Below are 25551 nucleotides of genomic sequence, written 5' to 3' on the forward strand. Positions count from 1 at the left end.
AATGTATGGCGCATAGTGAAGAAAAAATACAGCAGTGGACACCCAGAAATGTTGAGCAACTTAAAATGAACATCAAGCAAGTTTTTCAGTTCATAAAATTATTAAACATTAAACATCAAACATGAATGTACATTTTGTGCCTAAAAGTTAAAGGTTTTTTTTTTACAAGATATACTTGGTGTTATCAAGAATAGCACGATCTGAATTAAAACTTTTTCAAAAACATCTTCTGGGTGAAAAATCCCCTCTGTCAGCGCTCTGAACTTTCACCGCCTCTCTCTCTCTCTCTCTCTCTCTCTCCCTCTCTCTCTCTCTCTCCTCCCTCTCTCTCTCTCTCTCTCTCTCTCTCTCTCTCTCTCTCTCTCTCTCTCTCTCTTTCCTCCCGGTGCGTAAAGACGCAGGGGAACCAGTCAGACCAGCACAGACTGAACATGGCTGCACAGCGGACCTGGACGACGCTCGGTGGAAAAGACGAGCAGGAGCCTCAGTCACCAGACTCGGACCTCTCTCTGTGTAACGTCCCCAGGAGGCACACGCGAGTCACCGTCAAATATAACCGGAAGGAGCTGCAGAAACGGCTGGACGTGGAGAAGTGGATCGAAGACTGTCTGGACCAGCTGTATGAGGGTCAGGTTAGTGCAGAAACTCTTCCAGGACTGGGGATTACAGCGGACTTATAGGATTTATTGATTTATTTTTAAGCAAAACAGGCTGAAGGATAGGATGGAATCATTCATTTCAGTTTAATTCATTTATTTAATATAACTAGTTAATGATTTTATCTGGGCACTTCTAAAAGCAGAGAAAGATGTCAGTCCTAATGCCCAGTAAAAAGACTGTTTAATAAAACATTATTATTATTATGATAAAAAGAGAAAATTATAAATCTGTTTATTTTATTTGATGTAGGAGCATTTATATCATAACTGTAGATTAAAAATAAAAACTGAATTGATTCATGTTTGATATCATGGCAACAGAATTAGCAGTCCTAGACACCCAGTGTTGGGCATTTATTGTTTTATTGATCAAAAATTGCAGGATAACTCCTGCTTTGCTTTTTTCAGTCCTTCAGTTAAAAATCTGAATGAAGATCATGAAGTTTCTGAACTTTTCTGTTTCTGATACAGCCGATCAACATTCCTGGCAGACTGTCAAACAGAAGTCAGAAACATGGTCCATCTTCATTTACCTTTTATTTTAAACCTAAACAGGCTTCTCATTATTACTGTTAAATACAAACCAAAAGACAAACACTTTTTTATAAACTATTTCCTGTTTCTAAATGTAAATCTCTCTTCTCTAAATAGTTTTGAGCCTTTATTTTTTATAACACTGTGGTTTTGGTGGGTTCTTTGGACCAGGACAGTAATGTCAGTTTGATGAGACCTGCAGTGTTTTTTCTCCTTTCTGCTCCAAAGCTGACTGGAGCCTGGAGGCCAAAGCTGAACACAGAGCTGGAGCTGATGCTCAGTAGTTCATGTGTTGTTATTAAATGTTATCTGGAGAGAGCTCACTCTCTGGGCCTTTGTGGACCTGATGAACAGTTAAGTTTAGCTAAGGTTATCTTGATTAATCAGTGTAACAGTATATGCATGCACAGAGAGGAGGATCGATTTATTGACAGAAGTCTGCATCAGTAGAGGGCGATGAGCGTCCTGATTAGCTAGTTACTATGGACCAGTATGGATTTAGCTGACTAAAACTAAAAATGTTATTGATTACCTTTATTCCATGAGGAAGACAAGACTAAGATGAGCTAAAGATAGATCTTTGGTGAAAAAACTCTTTTTAAATAAAACACTTATGTTGATTTTACACTTTGGCTGATTAGATTTGTTACATGAAAATAATTTTTGACCGACAGTAAAAACTGAAATGTTCGGACATTTGTTGACTAAAACTAGACTAAACCTATAATGGTTAAAAATGACTATAATCTGAATAGATATTTTCAACAAATTTAAAACAGCCGCCAAACTGATCACTGTTGTGCACCTTCTTCCTGTTGACCTGCTCGCAGGTTAGCAGCTGATTCAGTGGTTGTATATCGAAAAGCACAAACATGGATAAACTTTACGATCTGTACATTTCATTCATGCCTTTCACTTTACTTTTGGCACAAATATGGTGCACACCATTCCTGCAGCTTGTAGTCAGTCTGCCCTAAATGGTATAATTCTGTTAGTTCACTTTACTGCAGTATAACACTAGCTGCCCCGGTTGGCTGAATATTTACAAGATGCCAAGAATCTGGCCTGACATTCAATACTGAGTACATCTCATACTACAGTAAAGAGGACAAACCAAACCAAAGCAAATGTGCTGCACAGTGTTACAGCCTGATGAAATGTCCCACGGTTGAAAGTAGCATGCTAGCTAGCTAGTTAGCGTGCTAATAGAAGGAAATCACACATGGACACGTTACTAACACATTAACTTAAAATCATTTTAAAGCCATTATTTATCATGTTGCAATATTAATGCACAGACGTTCTGTGTGACCCTTGACCCATCCCGTAGTTTTCCGAGATCAGGAAGCAGTGCCGTAGTGATGTTGGTAGAAAGCGTGCAGAAATGGATACAGGACAGAGACCTTTGAACAGCCAGTCCAGCTTTAAGATCATGCCAGAAAAGACTGAAATTACCCGGAGAAGGTAGAGTCTTAAATATCCCGTACCACTTGCTGATCAAGCACACTGCCAATGAAGAGAGCTGCCCCCCTAGCCTAAGGCAGGCCATGCCAGATTGTTTACAACGGAGACGCTCAGACAACATGGAGGATGAGGTTCTTCTGGAAATAATTTGCATCCAACAGCTGCACGTATGAACTTTCGTATTCAACCATTATTGTAGGTATAATATTAAAGGCTCTCTCTCTTCATGTCTGCTCTCTCAGACTTGACTTCTCCCAGTAATCTGTGGTATAATTCTATAGCTGTATTTATTATCTCTTTATTGTGTCATCCTGTTTAGAGCCCTCTTGGATTAAATGGATATTTCTGTGAGCCTTTATTTCCCTCCATGTGAGGCTGAAATTCTCTGTTTTAAGTGTGAAGGATCAGGAATGATCTTTAATCGACTGAAACTTAACAGACCATGTTCTTTATGTACATGTGTGATAAATGAGAGCCGTTGTTATTTGTTAAGCTGCTGAGAACAACAGAGGAGTTAACTTTTAGAAGTCTGAAGTTTGATACTACATATTTTTTACATATCAGCAGATTTTTGGAGTGTTCAGAATCTTTGAGCTTCATCTAGGGAAGTTTCTAGACATCATCTGTCTTTGTTTTGGGTTGTTACCATGAACAAGCATTTGCATAAAGAAAACATTTTTCTCCAGCCCTAAAAATAATATTTATTATCGCATGTACTGTACACTCACAAAAAACTGGCAAAGGGAACTGTTGTGAACTGGTACTGATTCACAGGTACTGGGCATCGGTACTGTATCGATTCAAATGTGAAAGGTACCCATCCCTAGATGGGAGACATGCAGAATCATCTTCACTGCTGAGACAAGCTTTCAGTGTGGCTCCCTGCTTTTATTTTGTTAAGGAAATGTGGTCAAGGTCTAATAAAACTGCTGCTGTGCTCACAGCTACCACAGCAGCAGCCATTGGATTAACCAGCAAACCCTAACAATCACACACTCATGCCCACGCGGGCCAGGAGGAGAGCGAAACATCTTCTCTGTAATGAAAAGCTTTCAGAGTGGCTCTGTGCTCTCGTTTTAACAAAGAAATGTCCTGTTCTGTCAAACTGTCGCTATGCCATATAATCATCTCCACACTGTACATACCCAGTCAAACTACAGATGAGTGAAAATACTTTCTTCACTGTTGTTTTTGCTCTTTTCTTCATAAATAAATGTGGTCAAGCTCTGATAAACCTGATGCTATACTCCAGCTATATCCTAGCTAATCGTTGCTCTAGTGAAAGCTATTAATATCAGCTTCCAGAGAAGCTAAAACCTGCCCATGGCTACCCCCTCGTTCTCTTCGAATGACGCTGATTGTTTTTTTTGTTTGTTTGGTTTTTTGTTTTTGTTTTTGGCACATCGTAGACTGGAGCTCACAAGATGGATCCCCCTAATGAAAGACACTGGAGCTGGCAAATCCATCTGCTTTGCAGGTTTAATGTTTACATTCATTTTAAAGCCCAGGTGCAGTCAGACTAGCATAATAACTGGACTATTTCCAGCTGCATGTTGACATGTTGAGTGTGCAGGAATTTGTCAATTATTTTGATAATTAAAAATGAAAATTATATCAGAAGTCTATGATAACGGCAAGATAAAATATCAGTGATACAGATAAGAGCAGACCTCTTTAAATATGGAGTTAAAGTTGTTATATTTAATAGATACAGTGAAGGAGGTGGGGCTGTGTGTTCTCCTTACAAGGCCAAACACCCAGAGGTGCACAGCTGTCCCCGTCTCAGAGCTCCAGCTCTGTCTTTGGGTTTCTGCCTTACATGGGCAGTGTGGGGATGGAGACAAGGATGGATGATGAGAAAAAGGAAGAGGGGATGGATAATTACAGTGGAGGGAAAGTGCTTCTGTGGCTCCCAAGAGGTAAACACAGCACATCTGGAGGTTAGGATGTCTAAATAGAGGCGTGCAGGGGGAGAGGAGAGCAGGACTCTGCTGTTAGAGGACAGTAAATTCAGATATTCACAATCAAAAGTTACTTTTTAAGGCCAGCAGCATGTGGACCTTTTGTTCAATTCAGTTTTTTGTGGACCATTAGAGCAGCAAATGTACACTTTTATCGCTCTATACAGGGTTTAAAATGCATACAGTGCACAAACATCAAATCCCTGCATGGTTTATTGTCTAGTTTCTGGTAAAAACAACAATTTCTCTTATTCTAAGCCACATTCAAACGACAAGTGCATCTTATTTCAACATAGAAAACTTAAAGAACGAGGCCTGAATTGCTTGTCCATCCATCCATCCATTTTCTATACTGCTTTCTCCACTCAGGTCTGTGGGGGCTGGAGCAGATCCCTGCTGTTATTGTGTAGGAGGTAAGGTACGCCCTGACTGGCCATCTGTCAATCACAGGGCTAACTATATAGAGACAAACAAGCATTTACACTCACACTCACACCTACGGGCAATTTAGAACCACCAATTAAGCTAATGAGCATGTCATTAGACTGTGGGGGGAAGCTGGAGAACCTGGAGGAGAGAAACATGGAAAAAAGACATGCCAACTCCACACAGCGTGCAGAATATACATGCTGAGAGCCTTGCCAATGAGATTTATGTACAGTGCATTCAAAAAGTATCCAGACCCCTTTTCTTTTTGTGTTTTTCTTATGCCGCAGCCTGATACTACAGTCCAAAAAATACTTTTTTTCCTCATTAATCTACATCCACTACCCCATCATGACAGAGTAAAAACAGAATTTTTGGAATTTTTTTTGTAAATTTATCAAAAATTAATAAATAAAATATTACAGTAGCATGTTCAGAACCTTCGCAAAACACTTGAAAGGTCCCATTTCTCTCAGTCTTTCCTGAGATGTTTCTACACTTTAATTGGAGTGTTAACATGAATTATTGGAAAGCGTTGGTCCCAGTGAGGGGAAGACAGGTGCTCATACAGGTGTCATTTAGAGCAGTGGTTCTCAACCTTTTCTGCCCGCGACCCCCAATATAAAGGCGCCAGAGACTAGGGACCCCCACTGTACCTGAAGGTGGCTGAACACAGCCATGTGGATTCAAGAATAGTCATGTGCCCACAAGGCTGCTCATAAGGGGGGATAAAGGGGGGTAGCTTCCTGGGGACCAGCCAAACTTGGGGGGCCATGGAGGTCAGTATATCCTGGTCCATTCTGAAGTCAATTTGTGATTACCATACTTGATTTTAACCTGAATAAAAACCATTCTTTTAACATAAGGAAATATATTTCTTTCTATTCTTTTGTGCCCTAGTAAATAGCCTTCTTAAAAATGTTAATCCCTTTTCTTAAAAATAGAATTAAAATTGTTATAAAATGGCAAAAAGTGGTGGAAAGGTTTTAAAATGGACAAAAAATGTTTAAAATTGCCAAAATTAATGGGAAAAAGTAACAAAAAAAAAAAAAATTAAAATTTGGCAAAATTGGTGTAAAGTGGCAAATTTGGCATTTGAAAAATATTCTTAGTTTTTTAAAAGGATTTGGAGACCCCCTTTAAGAGTCTTACGACCCCACCCCCACATTGAGAACCACTGATTCAGAGAACAAAGTCATGCTGCAGCTCTCTTTATGATAACTGACTTGTAGACCTGTTTCAAAACTTCGATACACACCGAGGTAAACTGAATGATTACCAAATCTGCTCTGGTACCACAGCACCACATAAATGGTATTGTCTTTTTTCTAATGACCAAAAGCTACAGATAAACTTCTACATATATTCTACATTCAACGAAACATTGCCAACATGTTTTTGTGTTTAGTGTGCAGGAGTTTACCTTCAGTTTCTGAATGATGCATTCATTCTTCTCTAGAAGCAGTCTCCTCTAAAGGTTTGGATCTTTTTCATAATAGCAGCCATTACAATAGCAACAATTGAAACATTTTAAAAGTTATAATGTCAAAAAGTTTTCAGATATTTGCCAGGTCAGAGACAAACTTGGTATTTAAAGGTAAGAATGACCTGCCTGTGCAAGTTTGTATGAGTCCAAAGAAGGAGAATCATGGCGCCCTGTTTGTGTCAGCGTCTGATTAATTGCACGGCCTGAACACTGTACTGCACTGCAGCGTTTTGTTGTGTGGTGTGCGGGTGGGTCTGTCCCTTCGTTTAACACGCACAAAGGCCGTTTGTTCAAACAGAATGAGCCACTGTTGCAGAGTTACGTGAACATTGTTCCTTTTCTGCCTCCAGATGATGAAAATGAAGCGTGTTCAGGCTGGACAGTCGAGTCTGAAGCTGCTTTAGATCACAAAACATTTGACTTTAGATACTGCTGCGTCAGGAGACACTTTTTAAAAGTTCAAGCACAGCAGTGGTTCTAAACTAGCTAGCCTCAGGACCCATCTCACCTTTATGATGATAAACCATGTCTCTGTTTTTAAAAAAATCTAACAGTTGTAATAAACAATGTCATTTTGACCTGAAAAAGTACAAAACACCCCTGTATGTCTTCTCAATGGCTTCATAACTGACATGAGTCTCTTATGTCCTAAAAGATCCAATATTTCATGTATTTTGTGTCACATTTCTGTCAGGCTCTGCTAAGATGCCATAAAAATATAAGCATACAGACTTTTAAGACAACAGGGAAATGGCAGTCTGCAGTCGATGCCCTACTTCCTCCCTATTCTTCCCTAAAAATCCCTGTAGAACAAAGACTTTTCGGGCCCCAACCCTCCAGTTAAGAACCATAGATGTGTTTTATTCTATATACAGTAGAGATATTTGCATTTAACTTCAGGGTGTTTTCACATTAGGTATAATTCTCTGTACTGTACTGGACTCTCTTTCCACCTTCCCTGCTTGTCTGCTTTCACATCTCTCATTCACCAATGTCTCCCATAGAGTTCTCCTAAATTTGTTCTTAAGAGAGTTTCCTAGAGAAACCTATGTGGTATTCATGGCACATTCTTAAACTGCTGAATTGTTTTCACCTGTGTTCTTAAACTGATGAATGTCCGGTGCTCTTAAAGCAGAAGCACATACACATTTCTCCTAATTAGTAGGGGTGGGCATCACTAGTGGCTCCACGATACGATACTTGGGTCAGGATTCTATATTATTGCGATTTTAAACACAGTGTTTGCAATACAGTGAGTATTGCGATACCATATATTGCGATCTATACAATTTTTTCAACTGTTTAGCTAATTCAGCATTAGCTTTGCCCTCATGTTTGTTGTATTTCCACAGTATTTTATTTTCACGTAGCACTTCTTGCAAACCTCATGTGTCATGCCCATCTCATTCGTGCTCTGCTTGCATTCCTGCCCTTCTCCTGGTGCTGCCGGTTTGTTGTTCTAACTTTCTCCTGCTTTATGACTGCCACCTCTGCCGACTTCACTGAACAAACAATTGGTTTTATCTTGCCGTTATCATAGACTTCAGTTCATATTAGCAATTAATTTGAAAAAATCGATAATTGGTAGAAGAGACGATACGATATATCACCAGACAAAATATCGCAATACTATGCTGTATTGATTTTTTTCTCCCTCCCTTACTAATTAGCATAGATAAACACCCCTTTGATGCCCATATAAGGACATGAGACTGCAGGGCAGTGTGCAAACACGGAAGGTCCACAGGAGTGAGAGGACAAGAAGCAAGATATCAGCAACATTTGAATTCAAATAGACTGGAAACACCAAAAAAGAATATTTGGTATTTAGCACCAGAAGCAGATATTAGACATATGCAACAAAACATTAGTTGTGTGAAATCACTGGTTCAGACAGTACTTTCATCAGAAAGCAGTATGCTTTATGCTCTAATAAGAAGGGGAGGCATCCAACATGAGTGAAAAAAATACAGTTCAATTGGGCGTGTTTTTTTTTTCAAATTAAAACTTATTCCTAATTTTTATTAAATATTATAATATAAATAAATAAATATATATAAATATAAATATAAAAATTATTATAATTTATTTAACTTCCTTCTGCACACATACAGATGTGAAGATAGGTTTTTATTTTTTAGATAAATGTCTAATGATGAAACTCCAACTCATCAGCTAAATTCACATAATTTATCATTTTACAGTTAAGATCAAACACTGCATGTTTGAAATAATACTTCACCATATTATAGTCATGTATTTGTGCAGATTATTATTATATATAGTTTTAAATTGATAAAAATGTTGTTAAATAGAATAAAAATTTATATTTAGCTGTATAATTCCCAGTCAAACATATTTGGGTGGTGATGAGTGTCAAATTAAACATGTTTTCCTGTCATATCAGCGCACAAATGTTGGACAGAGTACTCTGGAGTATTCTTAGATTTTGTTTGAAGAACAAATCAGAGATAAGGAGAATTTGGTGAATGTCAGAAATTCTGAAAACTGCCTGGGAGGGTTTTAAGAACAGATTTCTTCCTAAGAACGGTCAGTGGTTGATGGAGGTTTTCTTGTAGTTGGTCTGGTTTTTGCTCCTTGTTGACAATGGCCTAGATCCTGCAGGCTACTTTGGATGTTTTTCATCAGTCAACAACAACCCTCTTCCATTTCTGTTGTGCAGCTCAGACATCGCTCCTTACTGTGCACATGTGATTGGTTTCAGAGATAGAAGACAGAACTGTAGTGCAGCTGTAGTATCCAGCACTCATGTGTCATTGTGTTCTCATCTCCTGTGGTCCATGCCTGAGTTTGGCCTGAGTGATATGACCTAAATTAACAGGATTTTTCTTACCTGCATGGTAAGGATATTATATTGCAGTATTATGAAATTGACAGAGGTTGCCCTTGTAAATGCATATTCAGGTGTTAAAACCCCCTCCTCCCCCTAAATCAAGCCTGGGATGGCAGACTGAACCCATGTCTAAGATCACATAAAGACATTTTTACTCAATCCTGTTCAATTCTTTATGACTGAACCTGTAGTTATAAGTTTAATTTCTCTGTGTGTCAAGCAAACAACAACTAATGACTTTTCTAGTGAAAAACAGAAGTGAAGTGTGTGACATCCATTTTACTTACTGGTGAGTTAACACAGCTACAGAGTTTGACCTTGTTTAACACCAACGCCTGCTTCTTTAAATCATCATGAACTTAAAAAGTCATGACTTAAACACACCTTTAAACAGATTTTTTTTTTAGCCAGAATAAGATGAATCACTGCAGCGCTGGGATAAATATAAACTGAGTTGATCCATTGCAGCTCGTAGTGTGTGTTAAAGCCCCAGACAGCCAGACAGAGAGCCTTTGCAAAGCAAGGACACTTGTTATGTTGCTGTTATTACAGATAGAGAGGCAACAACATACATTTTACCTGTTAACTGCAAGTTAATTACAACTGCACATGTGGGTGACTTTAGGTTAGTTACCTGGCTGTTTGTAATGCTGGCGTAAAACATGCTGAGTCAGACTGAGCTGTTATATCTTATAACATCTTAGCATCTTATCTTATTATATCTTAGCAGTTATATCTTGCTGAGTTGAGCCTAAATTCAGTCTCATAAAAAAACTTAGTGCAGCTGCTCTAACAGAGCAGTATGTTTACAATCAGGGCATACTTTATCCTCACACTGTGCTCTGAACGTTGGCCCTCTTGCTCATACATTCCTCTCTGTCTGTAGTACACACCATCTGTACGAGCCCTCCCTGCAGCCACCAGTGTGGTTCATCTGCAGCTGGGGATTTTGGGTCAGAAAAGTCAAAAAAGAACAAGAAGGCCACAATATTTTTACTGCTTAAGTGAGACCGGATGTATTAAATAATCCCAGTAATAGTGGCGTCATCTAGGTGAAATTCATGTACTTGACCTTGTCAAATATTTCCACACACTAAGCCCAAGACAGGACAGTTTTAGGACAACACGAGGGAACAGTTGCGGCAGTGTGAACCGAGCTGTTGCATCACATTAGACTGTCTGTTTGCAGTGATTTATTTGTATTAAATTGCCAACAGCTGGTTTTTGCAGACAGATAAAAAAACTAATGGTAGATGGAAATCTCATTTTGAAAGGCTTTAAATACAAATGTTTGGTCAAAGCAGAATAGTTTGTTAGATAAAATCATGCTGTGACTTTTGGGAATTATAACATCTATGTCTTTTTTAAAGGGATATCTCATGATTTTTAAAGTCGGACTGTATGAGGTGCTCGGCTATAGTAGCGGCGTTAGCCTCCATTGATTTCTGTGAAAGTTGATCTGTGGTTATTAAGAGCTCAGAGAGATCTGCAGTATAATGACTGTAGATGGGAACGTTTTATCCACGCAGTTTAACGAGTTTTACGTAAAAATGGGCCAAGAAAATATGTTGGCTCCCTGTACGCTGTGTCGAAAACGCACAAAACACTATATTTCTCCCAAAAAACCAACTCTGTGTCAGGCACTAATTTACGATGCAGTTTTCTGGATTTTGTCTCCTTCCACCTCTGCGCACTGATCCTCTGATCAGCTGTGTTGGTCTACGGGCTTCTACAGGGATACTAACACCCCACCGAGCTAAAACAAAGATAATATGAGTCTTTCGCGTTACCTGGTGGTGTAGGTGTGGAAAATGCAAACCCATGCTCAGGACCTCCCCTGCTAAAAACTTTGAAATGAAGTTTCTCTGCTCTCTCTTTCAGCCCGCTGACTCTCCATCTGTAGAAGTTCTTCTTCAGTATGCTCCGGTTCATACAAATATCCTCTCGTATCCACAGTAAACGGCACATCATCATCACAGGAGTCAAAATCAAACATGTTTATGCAGCACCGCCAACTTCAGCCAACACATAGCAGCAAATAAACCATGATTTCTAACACCAAACGTGTGGCACATCTCCTGTATTATCTTGTTTAATATGAGCACAGAGAGGTGCTTTAAAGAGTGCTTACTTTAATCAGGGATGGTGGAGCTGGAGTAAAATCACATCCAGATGCACCAAATACATTTCCCTGTGGGTGTGTTTCAACATACTCCAGTTTTTTCCAACTCTGTCATGTTCTCTCTTAGCTATAAAGAAAAACCAGACTCATGAGCCCGGTGCAGTTTCTGTCTTTAACTGTGTGTTTGAGAGTGAAGGTCATCTCGTCTTCAGCGTTGTGGTGGAGTGAGTGTATGTGTTAAACAGAAAAAGTGATGTAGTGGATGGGCATGGTGAGGGCAAAACTCAAGCGAAAGGCTCACTCAGTTTTGGATTTTATAGAAAATCTGCACAAATTTATGATTTTGTTATGGCACCAGTTCCAAAACCAGTACACCCAAGAAGTCTGCTGAGAATTATCAAGGGAAACTTCAGCAATGCTGTGGCGTGGAAATCAACACAGACAGACCACCAGTTATAGTAGTGAGATAAATTGTAAATACTGTGTTTATTCGTGCATATTTATTTTGTGTCATTATGTGTTTACTCCAGGAAGCTGACATGCCTGAGGAGCTGAACATCGACGGTTTGATCGATCTGCCAAATGATGAGGAACGAATCAAAGAGTTAAAGGTAATATCACCTAAAGGGTTAAACTTTAGGAGATGCTGATTATGAATGAGGAAGAGGATTTTATAGGGATATTTTCTGAATTGTAAATCATCCATCCACTTTCTATACCGCATTTCCTGTTGGGGGTCGGGGGTGGGCTGAAGCCTATCCCAGCTGTCATTGGGCGAGAGGCGGGGTACACCCTGGACTGGCCACCAGTCAACCCCAGGGACAGACAACCAGGCACATTCACATTCACACCTACGGCCAATTATAGAGTCACCAGTTAACCTAATGAGCATGATTTTGGTGGTGGGAGGGAGCCGGAGTACCAGGAGATAACCCACACATGCACTGGGAGAACATGCAAACTCCACACAGAAAGGCCCTGAGCGGGAAGCGAACCAGGGACCTTCTTGCTGTGAGGCAACAGCGCTAACCCTGTGCTGCCGTGCAGCCCACTGTGAATTATGTATATCATTATCAAAGAGTTTGGCATCGGTCAATACAGTTCAGCATGTTTAGAAGATCTGTTACCATTGTGCAATGTTTATAACTAGACCTGACTCCATCAGTTAGTTACAGTTCAATCCAGAATCTATGTTGACAATCATGTAGGAGAGCAGGTGTTATGTTCCTAAAATGTTCCATTCACCTGAAAGTGTCAGTGGTTGTGGTAGTTGCAACCCTGTTTAAAACAGAACATTTCTTTGTTGTGTCTAAGATCAGAGGTCCTTAACTTTTTAGGCATGAGGAGCCGACACCATCTCCTGAACATCAAATCCTGACCCAAAATTCATACATTTCTGAATATTATTCAAATGTTTTAATGAAAAATTGGGCAGTCTTGACTTGGAATAGATGAAAGAAAGTGATGGAACCAAGACCTGGAGACATTATCTCAAAATTTTTGAGTTTACAAATGATAAATTTAAGAGGAAAAAAAACAACTTTTTAAAAAATATTTTAGAAAGTTATAAATCTCGACTTTACACTCTTGAAAATGTCAAAGTCATAAACTGAACAGAGACCTTAGATAGCCCCAGTTTACAGAAATGTCTCTTCCACTGTAATGATAATGCACCGTCAGACTAAACAGACGAAGGTTGCCAAAAATATGGTTGTGTTTAATTAGAAATACAAACAGCTATGCTGTATCAGATCCATTTTTCTGAGCTCACTGAAGACATTCTAGTTTAATGTAAACAGTACTCAATCATTCTGAGTGTTTTTTTGTCATTGCATCTAAATTATTTGACAATCATCCCTTAATCTGCAGAGTTTTCCCAGAATGCCTTTGGGAATTAGACACTTTTGCACCATGTGTGAAGTCACTGACTCAGTGAGAGAAGTCCCACCTGTGGGGTTAAACAATAATATATAGTGAATAATGGAAGAGGATTTCCTGGATCAGTGTGCTCTTCTAACTCGTGGGGCTTTTCCATGGAGCAGCTCGGCTCGAGTTGGCCATGAGTCAAAGTGGAAAAGCCCAGCTAGTCACTACCATGGGTGGCCTTAATGTTCAAGATTAGAGCATGCAATAGGAATAAGGGAAAATTGTGGTGGATGAAGACCACGTAGCTTTATGAAAATACTTAAACATGCTGTTTTGAGATGGATTTAAAGTATCCACTGTTTATTTTAACTTTAAAACATTGAAACAACCTCACATTAATGTACAGTTAAATATTACTCAACAAAACGTATTTCCAGTGCTTTAAAACTTTGACGTAATCAGTTTCGACAAAACATTTGAGCAGTTTCAACTCTTAGTGTAATAATGTGATGATTCTGGGCTAAAGTCACAGAAAAAGTCCTTTCTTATTGCCCTGTTAAAAGTTTAATTTGATTAGACTCTGAACCGAAGGACTTGTGCAAGAAAAAAAAGCTTAATCTGGTTGGATTTTCTTTCAAGCAATAGACGATTGTAAATGTAAGACTTTTTAAACTAAAAAATATGGACTTTTTAATGAAAAATAAACAGATCCTTTAATTTTTTCAAGAATTGCCCCAACATGCTGTCGTAAAAACTACACAAAGGGACCCTTAAGTTTTCTACATCTGTTAAGACAACTTCACATGTATGAAACTTTCAGTCACCAGTTAGCACGGTCACACTTTTGTTATAAAACGATAAATCCTACTTTTAATGTCCATGTTGATTTGCAGTTATCTGTCTTTCTGCTCATTCTAAGTCTGATGGTGTATGACGCTAACTTGGGTACATACACCCTTCCTGATTTAGGAAATAAGTCTAACATTTGGCACACTTAGCATAGATGTTGGGTGATGCATTCTCTTACCCAGGGACCCAGGGATTCACAGCGCATCTTAGCACTTTTCTTTTGTGGTAAGAACCATAATCAAACTGTCTGCTGTTGAAAATACATTTCTGATAAAATAGTTCTATGGATTTTTGGACATTTTGTTTCAGTTTAGTATCACCTCTACTTTTCACTGTTCATAAATTAATAAAAGTGGACTGTGATACTCTAATATTTGTTTTTAAAATGTCAAAAATGAATGCGTAATTTTGTGGCTCTTCATAACTGTAACTCTCTTTTGTTTGCAGGAGCTTTTTCAGAATTGCAGAAGAAACACAGAGGTAGGTGTAAACTCAGATAGTGTGTTTCTGACTGGATCTGTGGCATCATGGGAACTCTTTAAACATGCAAATACACATGTAAACCTGAATACACACACTGACATACACTGTGGTCACATGCAGCTAAACAATCTCTGAATCTTCTGAAATCTCGTCCCAGAGTTGCTCCACACACGACAACAATGTGTCTCTGTGTCTCCTGCATTTCTGTCCACATTGTGAGCCGAAACAAAGAGTCTTTGGACTCAGACGCCGTCCTCGCTGTGGTCTGACCAGAGATGCAAACACAGGCAAAAGAGCAGGGAGGGTCAGCGAGGCTGCAGCTTCTCTGTTAAGCTGTAGCTTCTGTTTATTCTGCTTTTAAACAAAAGAAGCATTAGAACAAATGAAAGGATAAGAAAATCACAGGAGGGAGATTTGTCTGGTATCTCAGGAGTCATTCAGGAAACATGCAGCCATCTTAACAAGCTAGGAAGTATCTTCCCCTAAGGATGTCCCTAAGTGGACAGTCATTCGTGCATTTGCTACAAAAACCAGTGTATAACTGGCGCTTTTTTAAGATTTATTTTGGAGCTTTTAATCCCTTTATTAAGAGATGTGGGAAACAGGGATGAAAGAGTGGGAAAGAAAAATAGAGGAAAAGAGCCACAGGCAGGACCTGAACCAAGGCCACTTTTAATACCTGTTTTTTCATCTAAACAGCTGGCTGTGGCTCATATATAAGAAGGACTTACAACACACTGCATGAGACCTAATGTGATTAGAAGTTCATCCGTGATTGTGCTTAAATACAGTACATAATGACATGGACCACACTGGCAGGGTTTGGTGCCACTTCTTAACTACTTCATTCCTCATTAGGTCATAACTGTGCAGTTACAGAAAACATGGAGTATATCTTTAAGTAGATAAACCTTTGGGAGCTTTGGTTTGACAGAGAACAGTCCTCTGTAAGGACAACAGGTGTCAGGAAAGGAGGTCAGAGTGACTCTCAGGCTGTGAGTCCGTCTCATCACTGCAGTCCGAAAGCTTGACTATTGTACTGTAGTTTAAAGATGCACAAACTCCATAGTGCAAATACAGGTGATACTAAAAGAGCAACACATCTGCACAGAAGCTGCAGGACAGAATGGAACTCCTTTCTCTGGAGTTCAGTTTAAACCTACAGTAGGTTCTTTGCAGATGATGCCACACAGCAGAGAATTCTCCACGGGGGCGAGAAGTGATTACAGAGAAACTCTACTGTAAAGGCCATGTTTTTAGCTGTAAAAAAAGTTTTAAAATCTCACATAGAAAAGGTAGAAGGCAAGAATTGAAAAAGTCTCCATCAAAAGCCTGGACACTACAGTCATGTATGTCCAATTTCCACAAAGCGGTCCGGTTTCGTTTGCTCCAGTACTGTCATTAAACTCTGATCTCACCCGTGTTTCCTCAGCTGATGTCCACCTCATCAGCCTCCAGCCTCACACATTACAGGAAATCCATCTCTGATCCAGATCATTTGGCTCAGCTCAGTAGAGATGGTTGTTTGGCACCTTACAGGCTTCTGTGGGTCCAGATTGGCTTTTAAAATGTGGATTAGATAAGGATGGAGGAAAGGAAACTGGCACTCAAATAGGAGCTAGCTACTCCAGCTCACATTAAAGAGCCGTTTCATGGAATGGTTGGTTTGTGAACGGCAACTCTTTACTCGGTCGCTTGACCTACAAGGTTTATTTGGCTGATAGTGCATCACAGTCTTAATTAAAAGCATGTTTGTGACAAAATGGGGGATTTTATTAAGTGGCTCGGCTAGCCACAGAGCTCAGTACAAGACTCCTCTAGACTCTTGTCTCCCTTCATTTGGCTAGACGATGGTAGGAGGTCTGCAGGACTGAGTAATTTGCGAAATAGGTCACCCCAATGCCAGGTAAATCTCTTAAACTGTGGTAAAAATCACTCTTTTGTAAAGTGTAGGGATCATATTCAGTGTATGTAGAAATTTTCTGATGATCATTGCTGCACAGATCTATTTAGAGGTGTGAACTTTTCTCAGTTCCCCTTTATTTTGAATGGATATCTTAAAACACCTACATCAGGACTAGTAATTACTGTTTATTTTCTCAGGATCTTGACTGATTAATCCTGTACTATCAGAGTTAAAAAGCACAAAAATAACACAGAAATAGGATTAACTTTCCTCATTCGTTTTAACTGTAGCAGCACAGGAGGTCGTGGTCACAATGACCAGACTGTTGTTTTGTTTAGATCACCAGAAAATGATCTAATTAGCACAAGAAAATAATCTTTATTTCCAAAGATAATGTCATCCAGATGTGTCCAAACTTTGCCATGCCAAGGACTCCCTAAAGTCTTGGGTTAGGGTTGTTTCTTATTTAGAATCCAAAGACAGTTAAAGATAATGGACTTTTCAATAAGCAGCAATTAATTACACTTTTAAAGAGATATATTAAAGCGTTAATGCCACAAACGTTATGAGTTGTTACTCAGTATTTGTACACTCAATATTTATAGTTGCATTCCCTCTTTTTCCTTTAGAAATGTATCCAATTTTTAACAAAACCCCCTCTTTAATATCAACGTTAAAATAGATTTCTACAAAGTCATGCCAATTGAATAAAAATATGTAGGTTAAAATAAGTAAGTGAATAAATACTGACAGACCTAATTCAACAGAGGTTCATCCAACTGGGACTAGTAGTCTCACAGTTAGGGAAATGGGAATCACCTGAGTGCAGTGAATGTGTCTCAGTGATTGTAATATAAAGACATCTGTGTTTGGAAGGTTAATCAGTTTTCCTGGCTACCATTACACCATGAAGACAAAATAAGAGAGGCCACCTAGGCACCTATGACTACTCTGAAGGAGTTCCAAGCTTCAGCAGCTGAGATGGGAGAGACTCTGCAGACAACAACTGTTGGCTGGGTACTTCAGTGATCAAAGCTTTATGGGAGAAAAAAAAATGGAAAAGAGAAAGCCACTACTGAAGAAAACCTGGATTAAATCTGGACTAGAGTTCACCAAAAGGCATGTGGATGACTTCATGGTCAAGTGGAAGAAAGGTATTTAGTCTGATGAGACCACAATGGAGCTTTTTGGCAATCAGACAAGACGCCAAACGCTGCTGTGGGGATTGCTTCTTGGCAGCCAACCCAGGAAGGCTTTTAAAATTAGAGGCTAAAATGGATGTGCCAAATTATAGGAAAATCCTGGAGGACAATCTAATTTTGTCTGTAAGAGAACTACGGCCTGGGAGAAGATTTATTTTCCAGGAAGACAGTGACCCAAAGCAAACAGAGAAAGCTACATAGAAATGGTTTAAAGACAACAAGCTGAATGTTCTGGAGTTGCTGAGCCCAGACCTCAGTCCAATAGAGAATTTGTGGCGGGGCTTGAAAGGGCTGTTCACACCTGATCCCTGTGCAACCTGACAGAGCTTGAGCATGCAAAGAAGAATGGAGTAAAATTGTTGTGTTCAGATGCATAAGCCTGATTGAGAACTATCCACACAGACTTAGGGCTGTGATTGCAGCCAGAGGTAACTTTTCTAAACACTGACTTGAAGGGGGTGAATATTTATGCAGTCACTTATTTTACATTATATATTTAATTACATCCCTTCGTAGAAATCTGTTTTCACTTTGAAATTAAATAGGTCTTTGTGTATTATTATTATTATTTTGTAAAAGAAAAGAAAAGCAACATTTATTTATAAAATGAATAGATAAAACCTTACTTTTTATATGTTCTGTTTAATAGGAAATCTAGCCTTGATATCCAGAGGAAAGAAAGTTCAGAAAACAATTGGAAATCTCATATCATCACAGAAAAATCTTGTAAACATGTTTACAGGCTTAGGGCTTCAGAAGTTGATGAACAACACCAAAAAAGGAATTCTGCTTGTACACTTAAAGGACAATAATCTTTGGTGATACTTGGTTTTGTCAGTCTGGAGGAGCTGCAGCTGTATTTTTAATAAGCTTCTGCATGATGAAGAATGAATGACAGCAAACAAACTGTACAGACATTTGAAGATTGTTGTCAGAGAGACTTGGAAACTTATTAAACTCTGTTTTTAAAGCCTCTGTGCTGTTCCTGAGAAATCAGACATAATCATACTGCTGCCAGACTTCAGAGAGCAACAACAGCAGCTCTCCTGCTCCATGTTAATCTGTGTTTGTTGTGAAATAGTCTAAAAATGAATAGTTGTAGCCAACAGTAGACTCAGTACAAACAAATAAGGCTCATTAGTTTCTATTAAAGAGCAGACACGTTTAATCCAAAGTCCCTCATGCTCACACTTTGTTAGTATTTATGAAAGAATGGAGCTGGTTGTTTTGCAGAAGTCTTCTGCTGTGTGTCTGGCATTTAGCTACTCTCTGATGGTTAATGTTAGCAGTCTCAGTAACTTAGTTCAGATGAATCAAAATTATAGCATCCATTTTACAGAAACAACAGCAGACAGAGTGGGAGCTGTGGGACCTTCTGCTCTCTCATGTCTTTTCTTGATTTATGAAAATACTTCAACAGCCAACTGAAAGAGCTGCAGGATGACTAACACTACATTTGCGTTCAGTATTTTTGCTGCTTATCTACTAATAGCTGTTTTATAAGTTCAGACTAGGTCTGTGTGGAGAATGTTAACTCATTTTACTCTGGGAAGACGACCGAAGTGATGTAAACCAGACAAGAATAATAAATGTCTCGGCCAAGGCTTCTGCTTCTTTGTAGTGCATATTTGTGTCCCAACACATCTACAATCATTCTCCTTGTGTTAATGGTGTTAAAGTACAGAAAAGCATGAGGGCCAGCAGTGTAAGTAACAATAATGCTGTGCACTCAAAATGACGTCAAAATGACGATGAAATGTTTAGATTTCTAGAATAAACTTGATTTCAACAAAAAATCTGAAATTTTGAGATTAAAGTCAGATTTTCCGCCTTGAATCTATGAACTTCTGAAACTACACTTCAGATATCCTTTCTCTTAGCTCATAAACAGTGTGGTTGTCTAAGAGCAGCTGTTTGATACAGTTTAATAAGTTTGATTTTCCCTAACCTGACACACCAGATGGACTTTTTCATATCTCCATTGCACGGACATGTGTCACATTCTTCTGGGAAAAGAAGAAAGTGTTTGGGAAGGGAAAGATTTTTCAAAACAATTTCAGAGGGTGATTGGAGGAAAGTACATACATGTGCTTAAAGTTTGACATAAACATCCCTGTGACTGTGTTTCCTCTTGTCCCCAGCCGTTCATCCGGGAGCTGGTGGGGCGGCTGGAGGGAGTTCACAAAGAGGAGGAGCTGCAGAGCGAAGGCATCGAGCACCCGGTCATCTGCCAAAGCCACCACCGCCACGAGCCGTACCACTTCAACAACCCGACACACCACCAAATGCACCACAGCTGAGGACAGACCCTCTGACTGCCCCCCTACACCACACATCACTACACTCAGCCTTCACTCCTACACTGACCATGGAAGGAAAAACAGAATAGTTCAAGATGATAACGTCTCTATTACCATGTCTGTACATAAATTTTAATCTACTAGTAGACGGTGAGTTTGATATCTCAGCATGAAGGTTAGAAAAACACTTTAATCAGCTAGCAGGGCTGAGTTACAGGAAGAGAACACATCCACCAACACTTCTAGATCTCTGCTCAGACGACACAAATCAACCTTTATCTCGTCTTCCTTGCAGAATTGCGACGACGTCAGGATGACTGGAATGTGTTTGTGTTGGTTAAACACAAACACATGATTTGTACCTCTAGATAAAGCAGTCATCAAATATCACCCGAGGTTCCTCAGATCCTACATAGTTTTCTCTCCTTTTCCTGGATCAGCCAGGTCAGGACGGATAGGCTCATATTTATTCATTAAAGAAAAAATAGATGTATAATTGTCCAAAAGATCTGAATTATTCAGCATCAAAGCATGTCTCTCTGTTTGCTAGAGTGGAAAAATGCATCACAGCCCTGCTAGAACTAGAAAGCTCAATATATGCTTCTGTGTCGGGTCCATGTAACCACGACACCCATGCAGAGGCCTAAACATGTACTGTAGCTTACGTGTACCTTCTCAAACGCCATCAGAATGGTGCAGATGTGAGCCCTGTGATTGATCCTCTAGATAGCATATATCACTCCAAGTCTTCAGGCATGCTATATGTGCTCCAGACAGCGATAAATCTATTCAAATCGACCTGCTGACATCCACAAATATTACACATGCATTTCTTCATCCGAGTCCTCTGCCTCAGCTGATCCAGGATCCGTACTTTCCTCCTAGGTCTCCTCTCTTTTCTTCTTTGCTATAATTGCAGTATAATCAACTGCTCTTCAGTATTTCTCAGCTTTATTTTCACTTTCACTTGCCTTTATTTTCTGTACACAAGCAAGAAAGAAATGTGGTGGCGGGGCGGGGATCTGGCATAGAAATTGTAGTGCTTCGTTGCATTTGGGCAGAGTATTGCAGAGCAGTGAAGCCACACCAGTACTGCTCAGGATGGTTTAGGTCAGTGGTTCCCAACTAGAGGGGCGCCAAAGATCTCAGGGGTAGTGCGGCACCCTGTCTGCGCTGATGTTTTCAAAATTAGATATGCATATATTTACTATATCCTGATAAACAAAATGTACAACTGTGTATTGAAGCCACGCTGAAAAATAAAAAACTAAGAGGATCTGTTAAATTTTGAGAAAAAAGGTCAACATTTTTGAAATGATAAAGTCTTGCATTTACTAGAAACCAATCTCACAATTTTGAAGTTAAAAAGTTGAAAATTTGTGAGAAAAAAACTTGAAATTCCCTTGCTGAAAAAGTTGTAATTCAACAACAAAAAAATTTAAAAATCAAGTTTTTATTTGCAAAAAGTTACAACCATTTAAAATCAAATTTACAAGAAACTGAACTGAAAACAGTGGTTCAATCTTTGGCTTTATAATCTCAAAAACTCTAAGTTTTCGTTTATTTTTTACTTTCAAAATAGATCTTATATGAAGGCCTATTATGTTGGGATTTCTCCAATAAAAACTATAAAACTGATGTTTTATTTATTCAGGTGGGTCGTGGGAAGCCTTGGCTTTTTTTAATATATCAGTGAGGACCCTAGGAAAAAAGGTTGGGAACCACTGGTGTACGCCACAGTGGCATAGATTAGACACAAAGTTGTAGAGCTCAACAGTATGTGCCAACTTTTTTGATAGCTCTGACTCCAGAAGTTAATTCCCCATTCAGTCCCTTCATTAATATTTCTGTAAATCAATGTTTTAATCCCAGAACCAAGACAACCAGCTACCTTTCTTCTTGTGACTTTAAAATGTTTGATTTGGTGCAAAACCAGCATTTAAGAAAGGCAAAGGTTTAAGGTTATGTGATTTTTTCCATGGATGGATGAACTAACAATCCACTCATAGCTTTCATGTGACGACTCACAACCATGGAAGCACCCACTGGTGGGCAAGACAGCTGGGATGAGGATCTTTGATGATTATGGTCTTGGCTGCCACCAGTTTAACCAGTTTTATTTTTTTATTACGTTTGAATGAGAGAAATTTGTTGTTTAACTAGATACACTGACCAAATAGGAGAAAAGCCGTGGTTTTACTTCTACAGAACTCACAGCACAGTAGCACCAACCAGAAACTTCTAATCCTGACAACAAATATTGTGTTAACTTGATCAAAATATGACTTTTAACTTTAAACTACCAGAACACTGACTGACAGCTGACAGTGATCGTGATACGATCATTAAATAAATTATGTAAGCTAGCAAGTGTTAGCCAAAGGTGAAAAAAGTACACGACTGTTGTGCTGTAGTAAAAGTACTGGTCTATGAATCTACTCAAGTAAAAAGTACTTAATTTGCACTCAGTACTTTGAGTACTGAGTTCTGAGTAGTACTGAGAAGTTGTACAATAAATTGTAATCTTTCCTCAATGGCAAGAACAACATGAGAATAGATCCCCACCCAGGCTGAGCTCTAACTCAGTGGATAACTTCATGCATTTGGCAGCTGCAGGTGTTGCTGTGACTCTCTAGGTTTGTGGTGCCTGTAGTGTTTTTTTACTTTTTTTTTAATAAAAAGGTTGATGTATTACAAACTTGTGTCTTCTACAGGAGCATATACTTCTTTTCACACTCAGGTCGCTAGCTAATAGTGGTGGGTAGTTAACTGGTACAGATTTTTGCGACACTATCGTCACTCGTGTTGTGTTGTTGTGCACGCAGGACTTCAATGTAAACGTAAAGCGACAGACAACAGCTCAGTCTGAGTTCTGTCATAATAAGCAGTCGCTCCAACACTAAAGAGCCAAACATCACCTGCTTGTATCCGTGTGATTAATGTGAAGCACAGTGATAAGGTGAGGTGTGTTCTCACCTCCCGAAGTCTGCTGTTTGTAATGACAGTAACATGAAATGAGTGTTTGCTTTGCACAGTGTCTCCGTCAGCCTGTCTGGGACCTGTCTGTCTGTACAATATGAGCTGGGCTCATGTCAGTTTGCCTTTAGCACAGCACTGCAGCTATTCATATTACAACATTTTAAACAACTATTAAAGGTGTGTTTAAAGTGATGATTTGTTGTTAAAAGTCCATTATGATTCAAAGAGGCAGGCTGTGGCAATATTAAAGGTCAGTGAAGCAACTCTAGACTTGAGTAGTGTAAACCTGTTGGCATCACTGCTAAAGCTAAGCTAAATCAATGATAAATATTGACAAATCCTTCACAATAAAAGTCTGTTTTTATTGTTTTCCCTGAGTGCTTTCATTGGGAATGCCCACATCAGGAAATGTGGGGATTTCAGTAGCAGCACTTCAGCAAAGAGGAATGATCTTAAAACTACAGGTCCAGTTATAAAGGAACAAGCCCCATTTATATGACAACGTTTTGCTTTGTTTTCCGTTTTCGTTTCCAAAGAGTTCAGACAAGACTGCGGGAAACACCAAAAACAATGTAGTATACATGCCAGGCCAGTAGATGGCGGTGTGATTTTTGTGCCTGCACCAGATTCGACGGCGTATGGGTCGAGTCAGAATCTGGTACAGGCACGAAATACGTCTTCGCTGATCCAAGTGATGGTGATCAACACTTTGTTGAAGTACAGTTAAATTCAGAAGAGTGAGGAGCACGAACAGTAAACTGGTGTCTGCCATCTTAGTTTTGGGCTTCCCATCCGCGCATGTGTTATAAGCCTACTCACACATGGATATTTACTGCGGCCGCAGTGCGCATGTTCGCTTTCAGAAAGTGTCGTTTTTCCTGTTTACACGGAGATGGAAATGGGGCGTGTTTTGAAAAACTTCTGCTCTGGAGCCCATTTCCAAAAAGTTCAGTTTTCAGGCACCAAAACGCCGTTGTCGTGTAAACGGACAGCCAAAACGCTACAAAACTTTTGCGTTTTCACTCAAAACGTTGTCGTGTAAATGGGGCAAAAGACTATTTTTTTCTTGACTTTAGTATGTGAATACTCATTTGTTTTTGGAGAAGAATGTGGGTTGGAACACCTGAATTATCACTTTTATTTTTTTTATACCATGACTTAATACCGGTTTCACAAATGGAAAAAAAATTCCTGCTGTAATATTTCCGTCATATCGCCCAGGACTTCTTGCTACCGTTATGGCTAATAGTCAAATCTGCTATGGAGAAAATGAATGGGGATTTTATTACCAGAAGCACACTGTTGAGCTCTTTCAACTAGAATAATCCAACCGTTCATGTGGACAACAGCTCTGAAACATTTTAAGGCACTAGCTGAAGTGTCTGCTGAAAGCAGATGAGGACCGGATCAACAGAACAATGAATCTACAGCTCTTTGCTGTAAATAAAGTCTTGGTTTTAATTCAATACCATGAGTTCAACACTGAGCTGTAGTGAGACAGAGATACAGAAGAGTTCACCTTCCACTGATCACATTTAGCTACACCACTTTTATAACACGGCTAGAATGAAGGCACATTTATTAAACATGTTTAACTGCTGTGGTCTTATATATTATTTATTGTCATGGTTGATGGGATTAATCCAGTTTAGCAGAATCATTACACTGAAGCTGTTGCATTTAAACACCGTAGGGCTTTAAAACATTTCACTGTCATTATGATTTGTGATGTGTTGTTACGACAGCTATTGTTTTTTTTCAGTAGGTTCACTTACTGCAAAGAGATGAAAGTCCTTTTTTTTTGCATAAATTGCTAATAAAGCATTTATTTCACTCTATGTGCATATGATTTATTTATCATTCATGGTGAGGCATGTAATGTGCTTTCATGGTCAGAAAGAGTCACAAATATGTGGATTATTCCTGTAAAACTTCCAATCAGTAATTTTAGATCAATCCAGACTACATGTCTCCTTTGATTTAAGCCAGAATACTTCACATACCTATCTGGTGACATTATTTGGAGCTGAGTCAAGCCCAGAGGCCTGTGCGACGAAGCTGGATTAATAAGTCTGGAATATCTCTCCGCTAGCTGGATTGATTTATCAAGACATTCGCAATCCAGATCAGCTGTACGACGAAGCTGGCTATCAACTCTCTAACTGCAGCCAGGGTTTTCCAAGATGGATCAGTGCGCGCTCACATAAAAGGGGCGGGGTTTGCAGCGTCTGACCAATCGTAAACATGGAGAAACCCTGCAGAGCAGCGTCTTTCTCAATGGAGGAACAGACAATCATTCTTAGAAAATATGAGGAATTTAAATCAGTGATCCAGGCCAGAAGCAACACTGTCGCCGCAGCAAAAGCCAGGAATGAATGCTGGCAGAAAATTAGTGACTCTGTTAATGTGTAAATTTATCAGACTATACAAAATTAATTTATGGGACAATATAAACTGACA

The 25551-nt window shown here is 39.2% G+C and overlaps 1 protein-coding gene across 1 annotated transcript; it reads left to right on the top strand.

Annotated features, from left to right (window-relative positions):
- Positions 1-390: 390 nt before the first annotated feature.
- On the top strand, positions 391-24929 carry ppp1r14aa (protein phosphatase 1, regulatory (inhibitor) subunit 14Aa). Its single transcript, XM_041801099.1, has 4 exons — positions 391-632; positions 12037-12117; positions 14669-14701; positions 19954-24929. The coding sequence occupies exons 1-4, from the start codon at positions 432-434 to the stop codon at positions 20110-20112; spliced, it is 474 nt and encodes a 157-aa protein (XP_041657033.1). The 5' UTR covers positions 391-431; the 3' UTR covers positions 20113-24929.
- The last annotated feature ends 622 nt before the right edge of the window (positions 24930-25551 follow it).

Source organism: Cheilinus undulatus, linkage group 12 (assembly GCF_018320785.1).
Source record: "Cheilinus undulatus linkage group 12, ASM1832078v1, whole genome shotgun sequence".
Lineage (NCBI taxonomy): Eukaryota > Metazoa > Chordata > Actinopteri > Labriformes > Labridae > Cheilinus > Cheilinus undulatus.

Excerpts from the sequence above, each read along its gene's own strand:
- ppp1r14aa (XM_041801099.1), top strand. The coding sequence starts at position 432 with ATGGCTGCACAGCGGACCTGGACGACGCTCGGTGGAAAAGACGAGCAG. Across the intron at positions 633-12,036 it reads ACCAGCTGTATGAGGGTCAG|GAAGCTGACATGCCTGAGGA; the intron begins GTTAGTGCAGAA and ends TGTTTACTCCAG. Across the intron at positions 14,702-19,953 it reads ATTGCAGAAGAAACACAGAG|CCGTTCATCCGGGAGCTGGT; the intron begins GTAGGTGTAAAC and ends TCTTGTCCCCAG.